At 61.7% G+C, this 22,035-nt stretch overlaps 2 protein-coding genes across 3 annotated transcripts; both read right to left on the reverse strand.

The window, feature by feature from the left end:
* Window positions 1-10,004: 10,004 nt before the first annotated feature.
* C2CD4C (C2 calcium dependent domain containing 4C) lies at window positions 10,005-14,082 on the reverse strand. The gene is made up of 2 exons (XM_027713161.2): window positions 14,045-14,082; window positions 10,005-13,734 (listed from the first exon to the last, which is right to left on the reverse strand). The coding sequence occupies exon 2, from the start codon at window positions 13,713-13,715 to the stop codon at window positions 12,456-12,458; it is 1,260 nt and encodes a 419-aa protein (XP_027568962.1). The 5' UTR covers window positions 13,716-13,734; window positions 14,045-14,082; the 3' UTR covers window positions 10,005-12,455.
* A 1,927-nt stretch (window positions 14,083-16,009) lies between these two features.
* Window positions 16,010-21,385, reverse strand: SHC2 (SHC adaptor protein 2). 2 transcript variants are annotated; one of them, XM_027713153.2, is made up of 12 exons: window positions 20,844-21,381; window positions 20,324-20,394; window positions 19,880-19,940; window positions 19,580-19,699; window positions 19,423-19,476; window positions 19,157-19,208; window positions 18,865-18,991; window positions 18,540-18,720; window positions 18,390-18,456; window positions 18,137-18,301; window positions 17,619-17,920; window positions 16,010-17,433 (listed from the first exon to the last, which is right to left on the reverse strand). In XM_027713153.2, exons 1-12 carry the CDS (start codon window positions 21,315-21,317, stop codon window positions 17,305-17,307), a joined length of 1,803 nt encoding a protein of 600 aa, XP_027568954.1. In that variant the 5' UTR covers window positions 21,318-21,381; the 3' UTR covers window positions 16,010-17,304. The 2 variants fall into 2 exon arrangements, with proteins under 2 accessions (XP_027568954.1, XP_027568955.1); XM_027713154.2 differs by having other exon boundaries at window positions 17,344-17,433; window positions 17,686-17,920; window positions 20,844-21,385.
* Window positions 21,386-22,035: the final 650 nt, after the last annotated feature.

Consider the following 22,035-nt stretch of genomic DNA (forward strand, 5'->3'; position numbering starts at 1 on the left):
TGATGGCAGCCTGGCTGCCCCAGCTGCACGGGTTGACCCCAGAGCAGTTCAGTCCTGGTTTGCAGCCCTCGACGGGGATCGAGGTGCAGATTTGGAGCCATGGGCGTGCACATGTTTGTCTGTGTATGCTTGCACGACTTAAAGCCACTCCAACACCCACAGGAGCTGCCCCAGTCATCTTGACTGTAAAGCAGCCCAGAGCTGTTTCCTTCCCACCTTCACTTGTCCCACTGGAAGAAGGATATTTGGCGGTGGAGCCTGCTGAGCTCTGAAGTTTAATTAACCCTGTCTCCCCCCTGCACAGCCTTCCCTTCCTCTGCTCAAATGCCACAAATGATCCGATGCAATTACCAATCTGCAGAAGGAAAAAAAAAGATTCCACATTTAATTGCAGAACATAAAGATATTACAGGGTCATTAAAACACCATGAATATGGAAATAAAATCCACAGGCATCCATGCAGATAATGGCAGGGAAAAGGGAGCCACAGGTGAAGCTGAAAGGTGGAAAGGTCACTTCCATCTGGATCCATCATTAACCCCCTGCTCCAGACAATCTTCAAGGAACAGCGAGGAGGATCTCCAGGGTCTCGGATGTTCTGGCCTCACCCCACGAGACCAGCAGCAGGAGGAGGGTGGTGCTGTCCGGGCAGAGGCCGAGCAGCGAGGGCTGACCCTTGCTTCGGGCTCTGGGGATCGGCCTCTGCAAAGATGCCTCGAGTCTCTGCCAAGCCTGATCTGTGGCTTGGGCATCCACGGGACCCAACAGCACAGGGAGGGATGCCAGGATGGTTTAGCTCTTCGTGGCTTCTTCCCACCCCGGGGCAGCTGTGGGGCCACGAGCTGTGTGCCTGGGGCTCGTTACAGGGCGGATCCCAACACCTCGTCTCTCCTCCACTCGGCTCCCTCCCGCTGTGCACTCTGACGGCTTGACACTGACGGGAGCTGCTAAGCGGAAAAAATTAATAGGGGCCTCACTAATTGGAGCTGAGACACCAGGAAAGGGAGACAGAGCTGCACGGGGCACTCCTGCCTGGAGGGCAGGGTGGCTCTGACAGCCCGCGGCTGCAGCTGGGGGAGGGGGTGCAGTGGTGGGTGGCGTTGGAGTCAGTGGCCAGGGTGGCAGGAGCCATGGCCATCTGGACTTGTGGGCTGTTGGTTATGCCCAGGGTGCTGCCGTGCTGCTGTGCCTCTGTCCTTGCAGCCTTTAGGACATCTCCAAGGAGCTGCAGCCCCTGGCATTTGGGCCCTGTCAGCTGCTGCTGCCTGATGGGAGGGCACGGCGAGGAGGACATGGTGCTGCTGGGACACCTCCTGACCCTCGGGACCCCCAGCATAGCACTGCAGCACTCTCCTTGCTGGGCTGCCAGAGCTCCCCTGCTCTCCCAGCAGCAGCTTTTGCTTCCAGGGAGAATGTGAGGAGAAGAAAAGCAGATTAGAGTTATCGCTGCATCTCCACTCTGAGCTGAGAGCTAAATGTCAGATCGCATCTGACACAGCTCTGAAGGGGAGATGAGGAGTCCTGGCAACCCCCTCGCTGCGGGGGCCACCTATGGGGGTGCAGGCAGCGGGGCTGGAGGCTGGGCACCAGCCTTCCCCCAGGAGCAGGTTGGGGAGAGGGCCGGCTTGGGGTCCAGCTGCCTCATCTAGCTGGCAGAATCCCAATCACAGCCCTAGAAACTTTCGTCCTCTGGTTCCCATGGAAACAAGGAATTTTCTTCTCTCCAAAGTTGAGCCATGTGCCTGCACTCTCTGCCCAAGCCAAGCCCCTACACCAGAGCCCCAGGGGAGGATGGTTTGGTGGGAGCTGCTGGTCCAGCTGGCGCGGTGCCTTTGGCTGTGTCTGCGGAGCAAGAGCCCGGCTGTGGAACGGGGGAGAGCACAGACCCCCTGCACGTGGCAGTGCCAGACTAGGTTGGCCTGATGGGTGGAGAGGGGCCAAGGAGGGGGATCATCGCCTGCTCAGCACACCCTGTCATCCTTCACACCTTGACGAGGGAAAATGAGCAGGCTCCAGGGAAAATAACCCAGCAGAGTGACCAGAGGGACCTCGCTCCAGCCCCAGCTGTTGTGCAGTGTGAGCCCCTGTGACTGCTGGCCACACAGCAGGAGCCAGCTCCACTTTTGGCTCCAGCTGGGAATGACACTTGGGGGAGTGATTTGAGACCGTTCATCAGCAATCAGAAGGTTTCAGCGCTCTGTTCACCTCTGGCAGGAAGATGACGTCCCGACAGCCGCTCTGATGAAAGGAAAAGCTTTCTCTGTCCACCAGCCCTCAGAAGTGCCCCAGCAGCAGCTATCAGGGCTGTGTCCCTTGTGCAGGTGTGGGGCCACTTGCCCTGCAGGCAGTGGTCTCTGTCAGCAGAAGCTGGGGTCTGCCCTGACCTCCTGTGGGCTGCCAGGAATGGGCACTGAGCACCAGCCTTGTGGCCACTGAAATCCTGGGGGCTGAGCTCCAGGAGCTTTTCCATGGGGTAAATGTGGAGGAGTCAGGTTTAGACAACAATGACTAAAACTAAGCTTCAGCAAAAATTAACTCCAAAGAGGGGAATGTTCCAGGCGCTGCCATTCGCTGTTAGTAAAAATAAACCTGCAGGTTAAACACAGCCTTCTGCTCCTTGGTGCTCATGTGCTAGATCTGAGAGCTTCCTCCTGCTGAAATGTTTGAAAAGTATAAAATCACCGATGTCCAGTTCTGCCCTGCCCTGTTGTGCATCACCCTTGGGGCTGGCGCGGGGTCCCCAGGGCCCCTCGGTACTCAGGGCTGCATCAGGGCCAGCGTCACCTCATTAGTGCTGAGCCTGGGGTCCCGTGAGCACTCGTTTCACATCCGGGAGCTGCAGGGAGCTGGAAGCATCAAGTGCTGTTTGAGGCTCACTGGAGACCTGGCAGGGCCTGTCGCTGTACCACCAGCACTGGTGTGACTCTCAGCCACACAGCTTTTCTCCCAGGGCCAGCTCCTTCCCTCTGCCCGCCACTTGCACCGGGGTTTTAATTAGTGCTCCTCTGTATATTCAACAAGCAGGAGCCCGGAATGGAAATGTACAGGTGTCCCCTTGATCCAGTTTCCATGGTTGCCACATCGAGGTGGGGGCTACAGTATTTTTTTATATTTAATGATTTTATTACAGTAGCTTCAATCCATTGGCAAAGAAGAGAAGGGGGAGAGCATGGGGGAATAAAAAACGCTGGATGAAAAGGCCATGTTCCTGTGGCTGGGCTTATTTGCTGTAATTCTTTTTCTCTTATTAGCAAGTGCTGTTTTCCAAGATGCTCAAAGTCCAAGAGCTCGCTAACGAGATCCCAGCTCTCGCTGACGTGGGGGGGAACAGCCCAGGCAGCCACGCTGGAGCCGCACAAATGCCCGTGGGGCCACGCCAGAGGTTGAGGGAGAGGAGCAGGATGTCACCATTGGATTATTTAGCTGTGACTCTGTCTGTGCAAGATCCTCTCTGTTTACCCGGGGAGGGGTTTGGGGGCGGGGGTACAGCTTTTTTGCAATGGGCAATAAAAATAACGCAGAAACGGCACGGGCCCAGGAAAAATCTTCTCTCCTTGTGCTGCACTGTGCCGCTCGGCTTGCCAAGTGCGTGGAAGAAATCCCCTCTCCTCGTCGCGCTGGCAACGTCCCGCACTGTGGCAGGCAAACACACACGCCGAGCCACGGACCTATTAGTCACCAGTAAATGTTCTTTTCTCTCCTGTTTTGTTTCCCTTAAGCTTGATGTTTTCCTCTCCTGCTGCCCCAGCCTCATCAGGCTGCAATTAAAGCCAGGAATCAAAGCTGCATGGTGCAATTAAAACGCAGGACGTGGGATGCCCCGAGGAAACAGGCAGCCGGCGCTGGGCTCTGCTCATGCGCCCGCATGGCCTTGTCCTCTGCCCGGAAGAGCAGTGACAGTGCAAGGAAGCAGGACAGGCACAGGCTGAGCCCGGCCGAGCTCTGCCATAAAGGTCTTCCTGTTGTTCATGGCATCACCAGATCCGGCACCTGGAGGATGGGCTGAGATGCATCCACTCTTGAAAGAAGATGAATTTTCCAGGCTGTGAGGATCATTAAACATACAAAGGAGCTCTGAGAGGTGGAAGAGACCAGCTCTGCTCACAGTGCCTCTACGCTGAGATTAAATCTCCCTCCTGCCTTGGGAGGGCTGTGCCTGTCCCTGCACAGGATCCTCCAGCCCCCACGGTCAGGGGGACACGCTAACACCTGCTCACTGCACCCTTTCCCACAGTTTTCCTTTGGGGCAGTCCTGAGGACGTGACTCTGACCCCTAGAACCTGGAGCCACCATGCTCGGTCATGTCCCTGTGCCAGAGAAGAACTTGGGACACAGTTTGGCCATTGGTGTTCTGCTCCCGGCCAGACAAGTGTGGTGCTGGGGGCCACATCCAGCTCTGGTGCAGGCCAGGGGACACGGGCTCGGGGCACCGCCTGGGCAGGCGCATTGTTGGTGCCCAGTGAGGTGTGACAGCACAGTACCCAGGCACAGCATGGCAGAGCTGGGTGCTGCCGTGGGAGGATCACACCACCAGTGGGCTGAACACCTTGGCAGACAGGATCCGCCAGCCCCACCAGCACCCAAGCTACTGGCACAGCAGCTGCAGCCAGCCAGGCTCCAGACCAGCACTGGAGCTGGGGCCCGTGTGGGAAGTAGTGGGGGCTGAGAGTTGCCCAAAGAACAGGGCTGAGCCCACCAGAGGACAGGGACCCACTGTGCTCATCTGCCTCAGGGGTGCCAGAAACTGCCCCCCCCTCCCAGCCCATCTTCCCATTGCTGGGACTCGGCCGGACAGCCACCCCACGCAGAGGCAGCCCCGGCTTTGGAAATAGATAGTAACAAGTGAGCGCAGGCAGCAGAAGTAGCAAAGCATATGGTAGGTGTTGGAGTTTATTCCTGTCGGTGAGTGTCAGCAGCGACAGACGGCTGGGGGTGGTGAAGCGAGAGATTTTGGTAGGCACCTGTGCAACACCACCCCACGGATGCTACAGCTGCAGCGAGTGGGGACCTCACCACCCCCGCCGTGTGCCATCAGCAGGGCACCTGCCTGTGCAGGGCCCAGCGCTGCAACACTCTCTTGGTGCTGGCAAGTGCAGCTCAGGGCTGTATGAGCCACCTGCCTGCGCCCCAGGGACGACTGGCATGAGCGGTGACCGAGGCTGAGGCACTCCCAACCTCCCCACACTGGGCAAAACCACAACATATTTGGCTACTCACAGATGAGCAGAGCCCCGTGAGCCCCATCTGTCCCAGCTGAAGATCACTGGCCTGATCTGGAAGAGGATCTGGGAGAGTGAACTGCTCCACAGCCATGTCTGGCCCGGGGTCTGCCTGCACAGGCAGTGACCCCATTGCTACCCAGGAGCAGTGCCCTCGAGTGCTGCCCGCTGAGCCCAGCCTGGCCCTGTGGCACCTGGGGGCTTTCACTGAATTGGCCCGGGCACCAGACCTGCTCCCCTCACCTGACGCCTCTGCCGGGAGATGAAGTGGGCAGGCAGCCAGAGGGGTGGGAGAGAACAGATTGTCCGCCAAAAAGTGCATCAACTCCCAAGCGGCAGCTCAGAACAGGATCTCTGGTGAGTTTATACCCCATTTTCCTGAGCCTGCTGGGAGGGTTTGGGGCTGCTTAAGGACTCTTCGCCAGCATCCTCTTCAGGTTCCTTGACTCCTCTGGCAGCACCATGGTGACTGGGGACCGGGAGAGGTGAGCTTCCCCTCCAGCAGAGGCTGGCAGCAGGACTGTACTGCTGGTGAAGCTCCCAACAGCTGCTGGTGCTCAGTGGCTTGGGCACCAGCCATGGCCTCAGTCCCCTTGACCATCCCACCCTGCCTGGACTGGGCAAGGGATGGCCCTGGAAAGTGCTGGAGTTCGCATGTGTCCTCCCCAAAACACTGGCTGAGCAGCTCACCTGCAGCTCCTGCCCCAGCTAATTGCAGTGTTCTCACCTCACACCGGTGCACTCGATAAGATTAGCGATTACAGAAACCTCATACGGCAATTGGACTGAGTTGGGAGCTGTGTGAGGGAAATTGGACAGAGCTGCAAATGGGAATTAATTATAGCCTGGCAGTGAGAGATTGGAGGGTTTGAATCTATATTTTTATGCTTTTCTCAGTGCAGCCTCTGGCTCTGTCAAGGGTGTGAAGGGTGCTGAGGGCTTCACCACAGTGAACATACGCTCACTGCTGTCTGGGCCATTACAGGGCTCGGACAGGGGATGTCACAGGATGGGACCTGGACTGGGATCCTGGTGCTGCCCTGGCACAGGTGAGTGTGGCTGCAGCATTGCTGGAGCTCCCTGCCCTCCCTGATCTCTGCCTGGCAGCTGCTGTTATCTTCATTGCCATGGCAATGCCAGCCCAGCTCCCATGCCGTGTCCGTACGTGCCTCCGCGGGCAGGCTGGCCGCAAAGGCAGATGTGGTCCCACGCTGGGCTGGAGCCCTGCTCACACCACAGCCCACCAAGTCGAATGGCCCTGATGCAGGCAGGATGTTAGGACAGACCCAAAGAGCTGTGGGGATGGAGATGGAGACGCGTCCTCTCACCTGGGGCTTTGGAGTCTGGGTGGGAAGCAAGGGGAGAAGAGGAGCTCTGCACCCAGAGCATCTCCCAGGCCTGCTCCATGCGGGGTCCAGCTGGGTGCCCTCCACTGCAGCAGGACCCCTGTGCAGCACAGCCACCCTGGGCTCAGCCAGAGGCCCCCTGCACAGGTGCCAGTCCATGGCCCCAAATGCTGTATTGATCGGTGTCCGGCTGCACTGATATTAAATTGTTTGCCAGCAGCTGCTGGCGCTTAACAAACCCTCCTGTCTGCTTGTTTATGCCATTTTTTTCCCCTCCCACCTGGGCCTGCTTGACGCTTTGGGAATTTTGCAAACATTTTAAAGGTAGCATTTCAAACTGCAGCAGGTAGCTAGTGAGGAGCAGGTCACTGTAAAGGGAGAGGAGAGGCAAGGCAGAAGAGATCCTTCACCCTGCAAAACAGCCTTTGCCCTCGCCCTCATCCAGCCTTGCAACCACACACTCACTGAACTCCCCTGGCACAGTTCCACATGCTCTGTATGCCCACCCTGGCCCCAGGCCTGAGCCGGGGATGGCTCCAGGGGCTTGAATTAATGGAGAGGGTGTGTCCGAGGTGACGCTTCCTGTCCCCTTGCTGCTTTTTCCTGGCTATGGAGGCAAGATCTGGGCCCAGGTCCTGGTTGGATTGCTAGCCTCGAAGTGCAAACGGAAAAGCAGAACAGAGAGAGGGTGTGCCCTGGGGCTGACAGTGCCTGCCCTGGGTACATCCTGGTGGCTGCTACCACAGCACAGGCTTTCAGCAAAGCACCGAGTGTATTCGGGCTGACAAGGAGCCGCAGGTCATCTCTGCTCCCGGCGGACCCCTGGGAACCCAGCCCGGGGGTTTCCACGTCCCCTGGAGGAGCACGGACTGCAGGGTGCCAGGGTACAGGGGCCCAGGGAGAGCACAGGGGATTTGCTCTCCATTGATGTGACTCTCTCTCGCCTGATGTGACTGTAAGAGATTGTGGGATTCAATTAAGTTCTGTTTTCCTCCCAGTAACAGTGGGAGTCTCTCCTCTCCGCTTTAAAGCAGACACGCTGCCATGGAAGACAAATGCTCGCAATAAAGCGCTGAAGTGCGGTGCCGGGGGAGGCCGATGCTTCCTGCAGCCGGCACTGCCCGGGGCGCGCCCGCCACTTCCCTGGCCCGCCCCGCGCCTCTGCACAGCCGGTCCCGCACCAGCGCGTCCCGCCGGCCCGGTCCAGGTGCCCAGAACCAGGTGGCGGAGTCGCCGCGGGCTCCCGGCTCGCTCCGGCGCAGGACCCGCATCACCGCCCCTTCCCCCCGTGGAGCCCCGCGTGGGCCCCCTCCCGCCGCCGGCCGAACGTTGCCAGGCAACGGGAAGATGCTTTTCTGACTGAAACAGTAAATCGGCAGCCGGGTCGTGGGTGGGGGGAGGGAAATGGCTCTCCTGGGGCTGCCCGGAGGAGCACGCGAGGCTCCCCCCCACCCCAACACACCCAAAAATCTGGAGAGGAGAAGCAGCTGTTGCAGCCCTGCTCAGCCAAAAGCTGCTCCAGCCACTGCCAAAGATCCCCGAGCATCGGTCAAAGACAGCACTTGGCCCCAGGACCCCCTGCCTGGCTGGGGGACAAAGCAGGGACAGGGTTTCCCCCAGCAGGGTCAGCCTTGCTGGCCTCCTTACTGTAGAACCCTCCCGGGGAGCCTTGGCCCTGCCTCACGCCCCAGATGAGATTGAGCCTCTAATTTGCCCTCTCCCTCCCTCGCCAGCCATCACGCCATGGCTAAATGAGCTCCAGGCAATTTTCTCAGAAGTTGACTCCTCTGCGCTGTGGGAACACAGGACTAAAAATAGCCAAAGCCTGTGTGTGCCTCTCCAGGTGAGCCTCACTCCAGAGATAAAGGCAAAGGGGGCAGTGGCTGCCACCGGCTCCTCCACATCCGGCCATCTCCCCCATCTCCCCTGCTCTGCCTCAATTTCCTGCACGGATTTGGCCACCCAAATGTGCACTGCAGCTGCAGCAGCCTGAGGACCTCTGGCCAGAGGAATCCCGGGGCTCAGACATCCCTTGGTGTCAGCAGCGACAGACAGAGCTGCTCTTGGGCTCAGGCACTCACCTGGCAGCCTCCAATGGCTGTGCTTTACCTGGGCATCCCCTGACCCAAGGGGCTCCGTTGTGGAGTGGGGACATATCCCTGCTCCCCCCCACCAGCTTACAGCTCAGAGGCTCCTCTCAGCATGACCCAACCCTCCCAGGTCCAGTAAAGCAGCCACATTTTCTTCCCACAGTGACTCAATTATAAATTCAGAGTTAAATCTTCCCCCACAAGACACCCCTCTCCACCCCTCTGGCTGCTTCCAGCACTTTGAATGTTGAACATTTTCCAGGGATTTTTGTGTGCTTGGGCTGACCCCATCCCCTCTCATTCAGACTAACTCAATCAGCCTCATTTCGTTACTAACTGCTGCAGCTTTGCACCTCTAGAAAAAGCACTACTTAAATTATTGACACCTGCCAAGCTTCTTTCTCCACCTCTGTGGGGGCCAGAGGAGAGAGAGTAGATCTGTTCCCACCCAGCCTCTATAGCTACCAAAAATGTCAAATTATCAGAATGGTGGAAATTAGAAAAGTGGCATTTAGGTAATAGACAAACATTCCTGTTTTCTTCAGTAGCATCTGGCTAAAAGCAGAATTGGAAGTGACAGATGGGGAGAAAAGAGAGTAACCTGAATGCTGACAGCTGGGCTGGGGGTACCCTGGGAGTGGCTCATGTGACACCTGTCGCTCACGGCTGACCTGTCCTGCAGGTTGTGTTTCATGCCCAAACGCTGCCAGGCAAGAGTTGCTGGGTTTGAGGGGAAAAGGGCTGGGAAACTCAGAGAGCAGCAAGAGCTGCTGCTGCACTGCCACGGGCTCTGAGCTCAGCTGTGTGCCAAAGAGCCCTCTGAGGGTCTCCTGGAGCTCAAAGCCCCCCATGAGGGCAGAGCTCCAGCCCACACTGCTGACAGGGAGCACAAAACCATTGTCATCTTCTTCATCAGTAGCAGTGCCAAGAAGGGTTGCAGGGATCAGACTGGGAAAGCAGGTGAGGAAGAGTAAAGATACCCACAGAGTGTGGGCTCGTGGGCCCTCCCTCACCAGAGCCCTGAGGGGACTGCCCTGGCTCAGGACAGCCCTGAGCCTGCCCCCCAAGCAGGAACAGCACCTTTCTACATGTGCCTACTTCTCCCCAGGAGATTCACTCACACCTCACTCCATGGCTGGTCAGCAGCACCACAGAAGAGCTTCAAAAGCACCTTGTGCCCCTGCAAAGCTGTTTGGAAAGGGAAGCAGCACCCAGAAGAGCAGTGCTGCCCCGTGTCTGGACATTGCTGAGGTCCCAGGTCTGCTCCCCTCCTCCACCGCACAGGGAGCCAACAGGGGTGACAATGGGGAATACCTTGGGAAAAGCAGAAGCCAGGGCCACACCTGTATCTGTTTTAGAAATTACTTTATTGCACTAAAAAGAGGAAATCATCTGTAAAGAAACATTCCATTCAGGTATTAATATATTTTTCACTCCAAAAATGCATCATTAAATCCAGACACAAAAATATCAAAGCAGGAACAATAGAAAATAGCTCCAGCAGAGGAGAGACCCAGCCAGGCAACAGTCCTGGCTCCCACGCTGCCAGCCTAGCACAGAGCAGGGCTCGCAGCACCACATCCCAGGGCTCATTGCGTGGCCACACACCTGACTTTGGAGAGACAGCCTTGGGATAAGATGGGTGGGGCAGGACAACAGTCCCCAGGTCCTTGAATGTCCCTCCAGGGCCAGCCCCAACCCAAGGAGCATCCCAGGGCTCTGCTCTCAGCATCCCCCTTTCCCAAACCCAAAGGCACACAACTCTTCTGTGGGGGATGTGTCACCCCTCAAACCTCTCAGAGCACCAGAATTTTTGCCCAGCTCTTGTTCCCCCTCCCCTTGCAGCCTTCTGGGTCCACCCCCGCCAGCAGCATCCAGGTCCCCCCAACCCCTCACAGGCACAGCACCCCAGGGAGCGCAAGCTACTGGTGGGGAGTGTAGGGGTCTGTCAGGCAGCAGCCAGCTGGGCAGGGTCCCCTTCCTGCCCCAGATCTGCTCAGGGGCAGGATGTTCACCCTGCACCCAGGGTTGTGGCCTATCTCCCTGTCCCACCTTCCGCAGAGTCCCCATCTGCCCCCAGGATGAGCCTGGGTACCTGGGGGCCGAGGATCATCTCGGGGAGTGTTGGGAAGGCTCAGGTGGGAAACTCCCTGTGAAGGAGGGACATGTCTGCTCCTTATGTCCTGCATGGTTTGTTTTCAGCCACAAGCTCAACAAACAGCCACGATCACCCAAAATCCCAAATTCCCCCGACATGCAAACACGGTGCGATCAGAACCATGCCTCGCATACCTGAAACGTATTTACAGACAAAAGTGAAACACTGCAAAAGATCAGCCTCAGATATAAATAGCCAACACTGAGATCTGCCATCTGCTGCAAAGGACAAGGAAGGAACATCTACTGCCAACACAGAGGTTAACACAGAGGGACACGTGTGTGCATGTGTGTCCACACATGTTGCAACAGGGGATGGGAGCGCTGCGAATCCTGCTCCCTGCACAGAAACATGCAGAGCCCGACACGATGGGTGACACCACACCAAACAACAACGCGGCGGATTTTATCTACCCACAAAAATGCCCCAGCTGGCATCTTCCCCGCTCCCACTGTCTCAGGCCAGTTAGCCAGGATGGCAGGGTAGGATGGGAAGGGTTGGGAGTACCTCGTTCCCTCCCAAAGAGAAACTGAGAGCCAGACCGGTCCCTCTGGGGAGCCAGATCGCTCTGGGCACAGGAGCCTGGTGGCCTCACAGGGCACATCCCTCCTGCTCAGTGGGTGCAGCCATTCGCAAAACTCTAAGCCCACAGGGCAAGGGAGGGCAGAGGGTTGTGGAACCTCAGCCTGCCCCCCTGCCCAGCCTCATCTGGGATGGTCCCAGCACTCAGGGAGGGCTACTCTTGTCACCTCGGCCTTTGTCAGCAAGCACATCTTCTGGGACACTGACTGGGACCACCTGTGTGCGCAGGGAGAGGGATGCCAGCCCCTGGCATCTCCCTCCTGCGGGCAGAGGACAGGCATAGGCAGCCTCCTGGATTTGTGCAAACCCAAAGCCCCTGAAGCTCCATGGGCAGTTTTCCACAGGGGTCAGCAGTGGTGGACAGTGCTGGGGTGGGCACGAAGGGTGGCCCAGGAGGCTGCAGGTGTCAGACCAAGCTGACTTGTGCATCTCTGCAGCCCTGCAGGGCTGGGAGGAGTCCAGGAAAGGCTCAAAAGCCACAAACCTGACTCCTCCCCCAGGGTGACTGCCCTCGGCCCACTCTCAGCTCACCTCTGCAGTATTTTCTTCACGGATTCCAAGACTAGAAACTTGTCTTTTAAATTAAAGCTGAGATCAATGCTGTCACCTGACTCCAGGAGCTGGGGCTTTGGGAGGTGGCAATAAGTGTGCTACAGAGATCTACCCACCTCCAACTTAAGTGGCAGCCAGCTGGAGACCACAGGCACAGGGAAAGAAGAGGCCACCAGGTGTTTCCATCATTCCTGGTGGGGACTGGACTGGAGGCTCCCCACTTCCTGCTGGGCTCCAGGAGATGCAGCCCCAGGCAGGAGCTGGGGGGGGAGCTGGGGCAGAGGCTGTGGCTGCCAGCCCTTCCTGCCCTGTCACAGGAGGGCTGGTGCTGGCAGAGCCCCACAGCAGCATTGTTTCTGGGGATCCCCATGCTCTGCCACAGCCCTGTCCCTCCTCAGGAGGCCCTTCCAAACCCTCCTCCAGCGGGACTGGGGGACAGAGCCAGCCTACCCCCCTCACCCCAGCCCCACAGGTGGGTGGGCTCCCTCCAGGGCTGCCAGCAGGCACCTACAAGCAGGACAGCAGGGCGGTGAGAGGCAGCTCCTTCTCCCCCAGCAGCGTGTCCCGCTTAAGGCTGCTGCCCTTGTTGACCACCTTGAGCTTCAGGGACATCTTCCTGGCATGGCCGGGGCCCAGCCCATCGAAGAAGAAGTCCTCGTTGAAGATGGGGTTGCGGCTGTTCTTGACAATGGTGCTGCGCTGCTTCTGCAGCTTCCCAGGGTTGAGGCACAGCGAGACGCAGCAGTTGATGCTGCGCAGGTCGACGAGGGCATCGTAGAGGTCCTCGGCAGAGACGAGGCGCACGCGCAGCCGGGCGTTGGAGGGGTCATACTCGGCAGCCAGGCGCAGGCTCCCACCCCGGCTCAGCCGCAGGCTGTGCTCCCGGTCCCGGCCCGGCGGCAGGTCCAGGGGCAGCAGGGCTGTGGGCGGCTGTGCTCCGGCCGGGGTGCTCCTGGCACGGCGCTGAGCGCTGGGGCTGGTGTCGGCTGAGCTGTCGTCGGTAGACAGTGAGCTGTTGCGGGCCACCGACTGCTTCAGCTTGATGACCTTGGACTGGCTCTCCTGGCTGAAAAGCTTCAGCAGGGAGACGGAGCGGGAGAGCAGTGGGGAGCCAAAGGGCGAGGATTCGGCTGAGGAGCACGTGTCGCTCTCACCGCCGCTGAAGTAGCGGCCAGGGTGCATGAGGGCTGCGCCCAGGTCGGCAGGTCCCCGGGGGCTGCTCTCGCCGTTGAGCTTGGCTCTGCGCTGGGCGCTGGGAGAGGTGACGGGCGAGGGGCAGAGGCTGCTGTGCTCGCTGTGGAAGAGCGACTCTTTGCGCCGCGTGTGGGGGCTCTCCATCAGCGTGGCAAAGCCATAGGAGGTCTGTGCCTTGGGCACATAGGGCAGCGACATGGCCGTCTGTGCCTGCGGGTCTACGTTGGTGCCGCAGCTCCCCTCGGCCGTCCAGTCCTCGGCGGTCTCGATCTGGATGATGTGCCGGCCGGCCGCCCGGGACCGGGACCGGCTGGACGGGCGGGGACTGCGCGGGGGCTTGCGCCCGGCCAGGTCCTGCTCTGAGACTGAGGAGCCCAGGGCAGCCGCTGCGGGGAGCTCGGAGCCCTCGGCCTCCGCGGGCGCCGCGCTCAGCTTGGGCGGGATGAAGAAGTCGGGGATCTTGTCGGGGGTGAGGACGTTGCTGTAGCGGGACCCCCGCGGGGATTCTTCCGGCCCCGCTCCCCGAGATCCGCCGTTCTCCGCCACCCCCCGCAGCCGCTCCAGAAGCCACATCTTGCTGCCAGGTGTGGGGCTGCAAGAGACCCGAGGGGCAACGCTGTCACCGGGGGCCGGGCACCGGCAGGGGCAGGATGGAGCCGGCAGCCCCGGCAGCGAGCAGCGGCAGCGAAGAACCGGACCCGGCAGCCCGGGGGGACGGGACAAGGACGGGAAGTAACTGACCGCGTCGAGGAACACGGAAACCCGCCAACCCGGGAAGGAGCGGGAAGAAACCGACCGCGCAGAGCGGGGGTCGGAGACCCGGGGAACGGGGACCCGGCGGCGCCGAGCGATGCGATGGGACGGGACAGACGCGAAGCGACCCGACGCCTGGACCGACCGACTGACCGACCGGCGCCGTCGCGAGCGGGACGTCGCCGGGAACCGCCGCACCCGGAGCGGAGCCGCCGCCGCCGCCGCAGCCCGGGCGGGGCGGGCGCGGACGCGCTTTTATAGAGCGGCGGCGGCGGCGGCTCCGCTCCCGTCCGCGCCGCCGCCGTAATCCTCCGAGTGCGGCGCCCCCACATTTTCGCGCGCCGCTCCTGGCTGGACCGAGACCAGGATCGGGACCGAGCCCCGGGATGCTGATGTCCCCCGACCCCAGGACACCTGGCCGTCCGCCCACGGGAGTGTCGGGGTTGGGATGGGGCCGGGAGCGGAATCCCGACGGCGTCGCTCCGTGCTCCCCCGCGGCGCCCCCGGTCCAAAGCGCGCCCGGGACCGGGGCCGAGGCCGTCGTTCTCCTCTGGGAGCAGTCGTTTCCCGCTCCGAGCTCTTGGGCTCAAAGCACTGAACGAAACCAGCAGCGGCTCGGGGCTGAGGGGTTGCCGAGAGCATTGAGTGGCTTAATATCGCACTGGAGGAGTGGGGGGGCAGCGCCACATGTCACAGGCCCCTGTGTCACACAGCCCACCGGCCCCTGGAGGAATGCGGTTGTAGCTGGGGACACTGGGGCAAGACGTCAGGAGGATCCACGGAGCATCACCGCATCCCCGGTGCTGAAGCGGGGATGGGAGACTCAACCAGGTGATCAGCCCCAGCCCCAATCCCGCGGGGATTTACAGCCTTGGGGACAGCGATGCACCGAGCAGGACAGTGGCACGGAAGGGGCCAGCAGCTGTTCCTTTCTGGCTGCTCCCCTGTGGATACCGTCAGGTCGCCGGGAAGCACCATCATTCCACAGCAGTGCGGGGCTGGCAGTGATGGCCAGGAAGGAGAGCCTGGAGCGATGAGCACCTTCCGCAGGGGCTGCTGAGGGAGGGCTCGGCTCCCTCTGCATTCCCACTTGGAGACGGTAAAAAGAAGCATCCAGCCGTGCCCAGCCAGATCGAGGGCTGGGATGTTTCGGGGACAGCAGCAGGAAAGGGGGACCGTGGTATTCTGGCTGGACCCTGGGCTCTGCACTGCAGGGTGCTGAGCCGGGTCCTGTTGTGGGGGGGGAGGGCAGATGGAGTCCGCAGGAGGAGGATGAGGCTCACGGAAGGGGCGGCTGGTGAACAAAAGGCCGGTGTTTGCTTTTCCTCCACCCTGCAAACCGGTGGGTAAACAAGGTGCAGAAATGGTTGAGTTCCCTTGAGACAACAAAGAGCGCTGGAGCTGGGCGAGCTCTGCCTGTGGGGCACGGAGGGGAGCAGAGTGCTGGGAGCTGCCTGACTGCGGACTGGCAGGGCTGGGGACGGAGCCGGTGGAGCCGGCAGTGTGCTACCACCTGCTGGAAGCCGGGAAGGAGAGAGTCCTTCTATGGGAAGGGGCTTGTGCCAGGACGCTATGGAAAACCAAACCAAGGAGTGTCTGTTGCTGGCACATTTGAGACAGGTGGAGAGACCGTTGGTCGTCGAGATCCCCAAGGTCCTGGGAGAGCAAGGAGGCCACATCCCTCTTCAGCCGCTCTTCTGTGGCTTCCAAACCCTCCCCAAATTGCTCAGCCTCCCCATCATCACACAGGCTGAAGAAGCAGCAGCCCTACAACCCAGCTGTGGGGGTCACAGAGCCACCTGTGCCCACGAGCACCACACCCCACCCTCAACCAAAGTGGTTAAACCCCTAAAACAAACCCCCTCCTAGCCCTTCATTCCTTCAGGGCAGCATCCCCAGGTCTGCTGGGCCAGGCAGTGCCAGCGGCAGCCAGTGAACCACATGGGCTTGTTCTACAGAAGCAAAAGAAGAGAGCTGGGACCCTCACTGCCTTTTCCTGCCCTTCTATTGAGGGAACAGTGCAATTATCTTTGCAGATGCATCACCATATGACAAAAAATAGTAGCTGAGATAGAAGCGCCACGTCCCCGCAGAATCCAACTATCAATGGAAAATTACGCATTCATTACTGGGCTTTATTTAGGGGCTTATTTTATTCATTGGCTCAACCAAAACTGGCCAGCATGGCTGCCTTGTCTGGTGAGAGCTGTTCCCTCAGCAAGGGGCTGAGGGTGCTGGGGTGACCCTGCTCCCCAAGGTGGGTGCCCGTGGCAGCACCAGGCACACAGGGCAGAGCCAGGACAGGCCACCAGCTGCTGGGAGTGGTGCTGGACCCACCAGGTGGCTGCTGCCCACCTGGAGCACAGGACCTGCAGTGAGGCCCACCCAGGACTCTTGCTCCACTGGCTGCCACATTAACCAGTGGGTGACAGCTTGGCTCTGTGCCACTTGGAGCTGGCCTGGCCATGGCAGGAGGCCCAGAGGTGGGCAGCCACGTGCTGCCCCAGGCGGAGGCAGGAGGGGAGCCAGCAGGGCAGGGAGCCGCCAGCTGCAAGGAGGAGAATGCGGTGCAGGACCAGCCCGGGGTGCCAAAGCCCACTCCGAAGCCAGGGGGACAGTGGGTGATCCACGGGGGACAGGGTGACCCAGGGGGGCAGAGAGAGATGTGACTGGACAGGACAGGTCAGCCAAGGTGGGACCAGGCAGGCACTGGTGGTGATGGAGACCTGTCCCAGCACCATGCCCGGGGGTGGCATGAACCACCTGAGTGCCTTGCTCATTTCCAGGTTTAGTTACAAATGCATTCCAAACCACGAACTCGCACCGAGCACCAGGTACAGGGGGGAAGGGGCTGTGTGTGACATAAAAACCTGCCAAAGCCCCAAGCAGCCAGGGGGTCTTCATGGACCATGGGATATCTCTGCTCCCCAGCAGCCCCAGCCCTCCAAGGCGGTGCCAGCAGCTCAGTCCTGCTTCCAGGGGATGTTTGTGCCTGGCCCCACAGGTAGAGCTAAGCCGGAGGCTACAATGATTCCCACCAGCCTTCGTCCCAGTGCTGGGACAAGCAGGGGCAGCCCTGCCAAAGATGGGTTCAGGCTCCGTTCCTCCTGCTGAGGCTGCCCACCAGTTCCCACCCTGACAGTGTTTCGCCTGCACACGTGGAATTAAATGTCTTTTTGTCTGGCTGGGCAAGGGGCTCCGTGTGGCTGATGGAGGTAGGCAGCAGCCGGGGGGGACTCACAGGGCCAGGGACTGCAAGACCCCTCTGGGGAGGAAGATGGGGAGCCTGACCCCAGACTGCAGAGGCCAGGCACAACCGGGGGAGGGCAGCACAGAGGGACTGCAGCTTTGCCCCAGGACTTGAGCGAGTCCAGTGCCAGGGGAGCAGATCAGGGACGTATCCCCGGCGTCACTGCTTCCTCTGTACAACCTGGCGGAGGTGCAGCTCGCTCTCCGCTGCCACAATGGGCTGCTCGTTCTGCCGGTGGTGGCTGATGAGGTGGCTGATGCTCTCAAACAGCACATCCTTGGTCCTTACCTGGGGTTGGGGCACAGCGGTCCTGAACTCAGGAGACCTGCCTTGCACTCAGCATCCCCTTGCAACCCCTGTGCCTGACCACACCTGCAGTCCGTGTTCCACACCACCCACCCCATGCCCTGCCCCTACCCCGGTCCCAATCACCCACCCTGGGCCCTGCCCTCACCCCCGTGCCCTGCCCTCACCACTCCCTCAGGGTCCACCAGCAGAAGATGCTTGGGCTGCCCGCTGTGCATGCCGGTCAGGACGTACTGCCCCGGGTTGGTGAGACTGTCCCGCACCAGGAAGTCCCCGTCCATCTGCAGGAGCCTCTCAGCATCCCGTCGGCTCATCTTCCCGTGGTACCAGGGCTCCCGCCGAAGCTGCTCCTCCGTGGGGGCAATGGGGGCCTTCCGTGTGGGGGGGCTCGGCCACTGGTCCTCGATGGGGGGGCTGGTGCCACCCCCTGCAAGGCACTCATGGAGCTTCAGGGCATCCTCGAAAGGCCCTGCAGGAGCCAGGGGGTGCAGGGTGTCACCCCTGGGGCACAAGGCAGGGCTAGGGTGTGGTGAGGGCAGGCCCCGGCTCACAGCCCCCCAGTGCTCTGCAGGGCACTGCTCTGGACTCGGCCAGTGCCAGCACCTCTAGGGCTGTGGCAGGTGGGCTGGGCAGCTGACAGTACAGCTCAGCCTCCAGCACCAGCCTCCATGGTGCAGTGGCTTACTCATGTCAAAGAGGTCCTTTCTGGGGCTCTCCTCTGTCACTCCGTGAGCCGCTGCCTCCGGCTCCCAGGCGTCCAGGCTCTGCGTGTTCACGTACATGTGCTCCTCGTAGTCCCGTGGCCCCAGGGAATGGCCATCCGCCTGCAGGTACCCGTCGCAGGGCTGGCCTGGGAGGATGGGCATCACTGCTGGCCAGGACTGGGCAGAGCCATGGGGACCCCCCTGACTTATGGCTTCCCCCCCAGCAGTACCCACCCTGGTTCTCCAGGTCCCAGGGTGGCCCCGGCTGGCCGTTAGGGTCTCGCCTGGCTGCAAACCCGCCCTGGGAAAGGAGACAGTCAGGGTGTTGGGGAGACCCTGCCTGGGACCCCCACAGCGGGGCCAGCAGTGGCCCTGGGGGCTCACCTGGTTGGAGGGGACAGAGCTGGAGGGCTGAGTGTGGACGTGACCCGGGACTGTGCCGTGACGGAGCCGGGAGTCAATCAGCCCCCCCAGTGGGGGCTCCTTCCCTGGGATGCTGTTGTAGTAGTCGTGCTCGGCCACCTCCTCGTCCTCCCCCCAGGCCGACTCCTCAGCACCCAGTGCCCTGCAGGAGGGACGGTGAGCTGGGGACACTCTGCCTGGTTCAGACCCTCCCCACATCCAGCAGCGACAGGGGCTCCCAGAGCCACCTCCAGCCAGGGGATGTACCCAGAACAGGGGCTGTAGCAGGGCCCCTCATCCCCCATACCTGTCCGGGGGTATCACCACCTTGGGGGGGCTGTGCAGGTACTGCTTGAAGCGCAGCTCAAAGGCCTGTCCCACTGTGCTGATGACGCTCTGTGCCAGCCCCTCACAGCACTCCAGGATGTGGCAGGCTGCAGACAGACAGGCTTGAGTGGTTCCCCCACACTCCTATTGCCCCTCTGGGCCCCCCTGAGCCCCTCTTCATGCTCCCCACAGGGGATCTCCTTCTCCAGCCTTCACCCCCCAATGCATCCCTCCTCCTCCACAAAGCTCCCGGGTGTGGGGGCCAGAGTCACCTCTCTGGTTGATGGGGTCCTTGGCAACGTAGGCGACATAGTCCGTGGTGTCCTGGGGGCACAGAGGGAGCTCAGGGCCCATGTCCTGCTGCTGCATGGGGAGTGGGGCTGGGGGTGCTGGGGAGAGGGGACATTTCGGCCCCAGCCCCACATCCTGACCCAGGGCCAGGCTGCCCTGCACTTGGCTCAGCCATGGGACAGGCAGCCCCCGCCCCACCGCCCTGGGGGGCTGCAGCCAGGGGAGTGCTGAGGTATGTGTGCCTCACCAGGTCCCCACCGGAGGCGAAGGAGATGGACTGCATGTGGTGGTTAGCGATGATCTGTGTGGGCGACATGGCCCGGGGGGGCATTAGCACAGGGGCCACCAGCCCCCAGCTCACAGGCTGGGAGGCAGCAGGACCATGTGCCCAGGAACACTGTCACCTGGCGTGTGGTGGGGATCATGAGGTTCAGCCCATCAACGGAGATGTTGACAGCGATGCTCATGCCAGCAAAGCGCAGGTTGCTCTTGCCCAGGATGGAGAACAGGGCTTTGTTAGGAGCCTGATAGGGGAGAAGACGGTGGGGGTGATGCAGCCCATCAGGACCAGGCTTCCTGGGGTGAATGAGAAAAAGAGGGGTGCCCCAAGAGACCCCAGACCCACACACTGGGCAGGCACCCTCAGTGCCCTGTCCCACAGCCTCAGCTTGCCCCAGGGAGGGACAAGCTGAGTGGAAACTTACCTTCTTCTTCCAGATGCCCTTCACACCTGGCACCGCCTCATACAGTCTGTTGATGGCTTCCCTGCAGTGGACAGCCCCCGGTCTGGTCACTGCTCCAGACCCCTGGCTCTTCCCAGCTGCCTCCCCCCACACGCACGGCTCTGTGGGCTCTGGAGGCTTGACCCCCACAGCCTCAGGTGCTGCAGCCTCCTGGCAGTGCTGCCCCACGTCAGGCCTGCAGTACGTAATCCTGGCAGGGGCCACCTCCCTTCTCCTCTTTCCACCCATTGATCTATGGCAGTGCCCTTCGTCTGTGTCCCTGCATGCAGGGTGGGTCCTGTGGGGCAGGGCTCCCCCAGACCCACATCTGTCTCTCCACAGGGCCCTGGGGAGGGGGAGCACCCAAGCCCACTGGGGGCTTTGGGTGGCACTGGGGGATGGGAGAGTGGGACTGTGGGGCCGTACCTGGTGACCTGTGTCCGGGTGTTGAAGTCGAGGGATCTCATGGAGCGCAGCACTTCAATGCACCCCATGTACTGTGGGGGGTGCATGGTCAGAGCAGCCCAGGGCAGGCAGTGGAGAGGAGAGAGACTGGGTGTCAGTGAGAAGGGCTCCTTCCACACCAGCTCCAGGGCTCACAGAGCGGCCTTTCATCCCCCGCCCCAAAATGCCCCATCACATGCCCAGACCCCACGCTGAGACCCCACAAACTCATCTGTGTGCTACGGCTTGTGATGCCTCGTAGGGGTTCACTGTGGCAGGGTCCCGAGGCAGGCTGCCCGGCCCAGGAAGCCCCCGGCCCCCAGCCCCATCCCGGGACCTGCGTGTGTCAGGGGCGGCTGCCTCGGGGCAGCCACGGGTAGGACTCGATCGGGGGCTCTGCCCGCAGCCGTCAGGAGGAGCGGCCGGACCCGCCGAGCCCCGCACACGCGCGGGGCCGGGGTCTCCGCGCCTTCCCGCGCCGCCGGGCTCCGGCGGGACTTACCCGGACGATGTAGGAGACGCCGGGCCCCAGCACCCGCTCGTCGGGGTGCAGCCAGCCCTGCGCCGGTTTGCGGATGAAGCTGCCCTTGCGACTCCATTCGTCCCCGTCGGGCCGGGCCCCCGCCGCCGCCGCCACCGCCCCCCGCGCCCTCCCCGCCGCCCCCCGGGCCCGCCCGCCGGCCGGCAGCGCGCAGGGCGCGGCGCAGAGCGGATCGCAGGCGCCCAGGACGGCGGCCAGCCCCGAGGGGGGCCCCGCCGGGGCGGGGGGGTCCCGGGCGGCGCCGGTAGGGCCGCGGCCGAGGAAGCCGCCGGAGCCGGGGAACTTCCACTGCGGCATCCGCGGCAGCAGCGCGCAGAAGGTGGTGCCGTGCTCGGGCTCCTCGCCCGCCGCGGGGCAAGGCCCGGGGGCCGGCGACGGCATGGGGACGGTCAGCGGCTCGTCGCGGAAGCGGTCATACTTGGGCTCTGGGAGCATGCCCGGGGCCGCGCGCCGCTCCGCTCCGCCGCGCCGCTCCGCTCCGCCGCCGCGCCGGCTCCCGCCCCCCGCCCGCTCCCCCGGGGCCGCGCCGCGCTGATGTCATGGTGTGAGCGCTCCGCCGCCCGCCCGGCCCCGCAGCCCCCGCCCCCGGCTCCCCCCGCCGCGCTGGACCCGCGGCCGCCAGAGCATCCCCGTCCCTTCCAGCATCCCCGCCCACCCGAGCATCCCCCAGGCCCACAGCTCCACCCCACGCCTGAGCTGGCCCCGCAAACACGACCCGTGGGGCCGGAGCCACCCACGCTCTGCCCTCCATCCTGCTCCAAACCCGCTGTCCATGGCCGAGCACAGGCTGTTGCCCACTTGCGCTTTGCATTAGCTGGAGGGAAACGGGCAAGCAGCGCCCGGCGCTGCCTTCATCCACAGCGGGGGCGTTTTCTGCTCTTTCCACCTCTGCGTTCCCGAAAAGCGCTGCAAGAGCCCAGGGCTGGCCGGGGGGAGGAGGGGTTTGGCCAGGCTTCACTGCACAACCAGGCTGCTCTATTTCTGTGCCTCCCAGCCCACTGGTCTCATTCGCTCTGATTTCATCTGCCTCCAAAGCCGGAACTAGTTCCCATTTGTTTATATCTGTCTGGAGGGCTCAGGTAGTAAAAAGCACAATCATTTTCTTGCCTTTCTGTCTGTAACTGCAGCAAGCAGGGAAAAAAACCCAAAACCC

The sequence above is a fragment of the Pipra filicauda genome, unplaced genomic scaffold, assembly GCF_003945595.2.
Source record: "Pipra filicauda isolate LSUMZ 115617 unplaced genomic scaffold, ASM394559v2 scaffold482_size497672_pilon, whole genome shotgun sequence".
NCBI classification, from domain to species: domain Eukaryota; kingdom Metazoa; phylum Chordata; class Aves; order Passeriformes; family Pipridae; genus Pipra; species Pipra filicauda.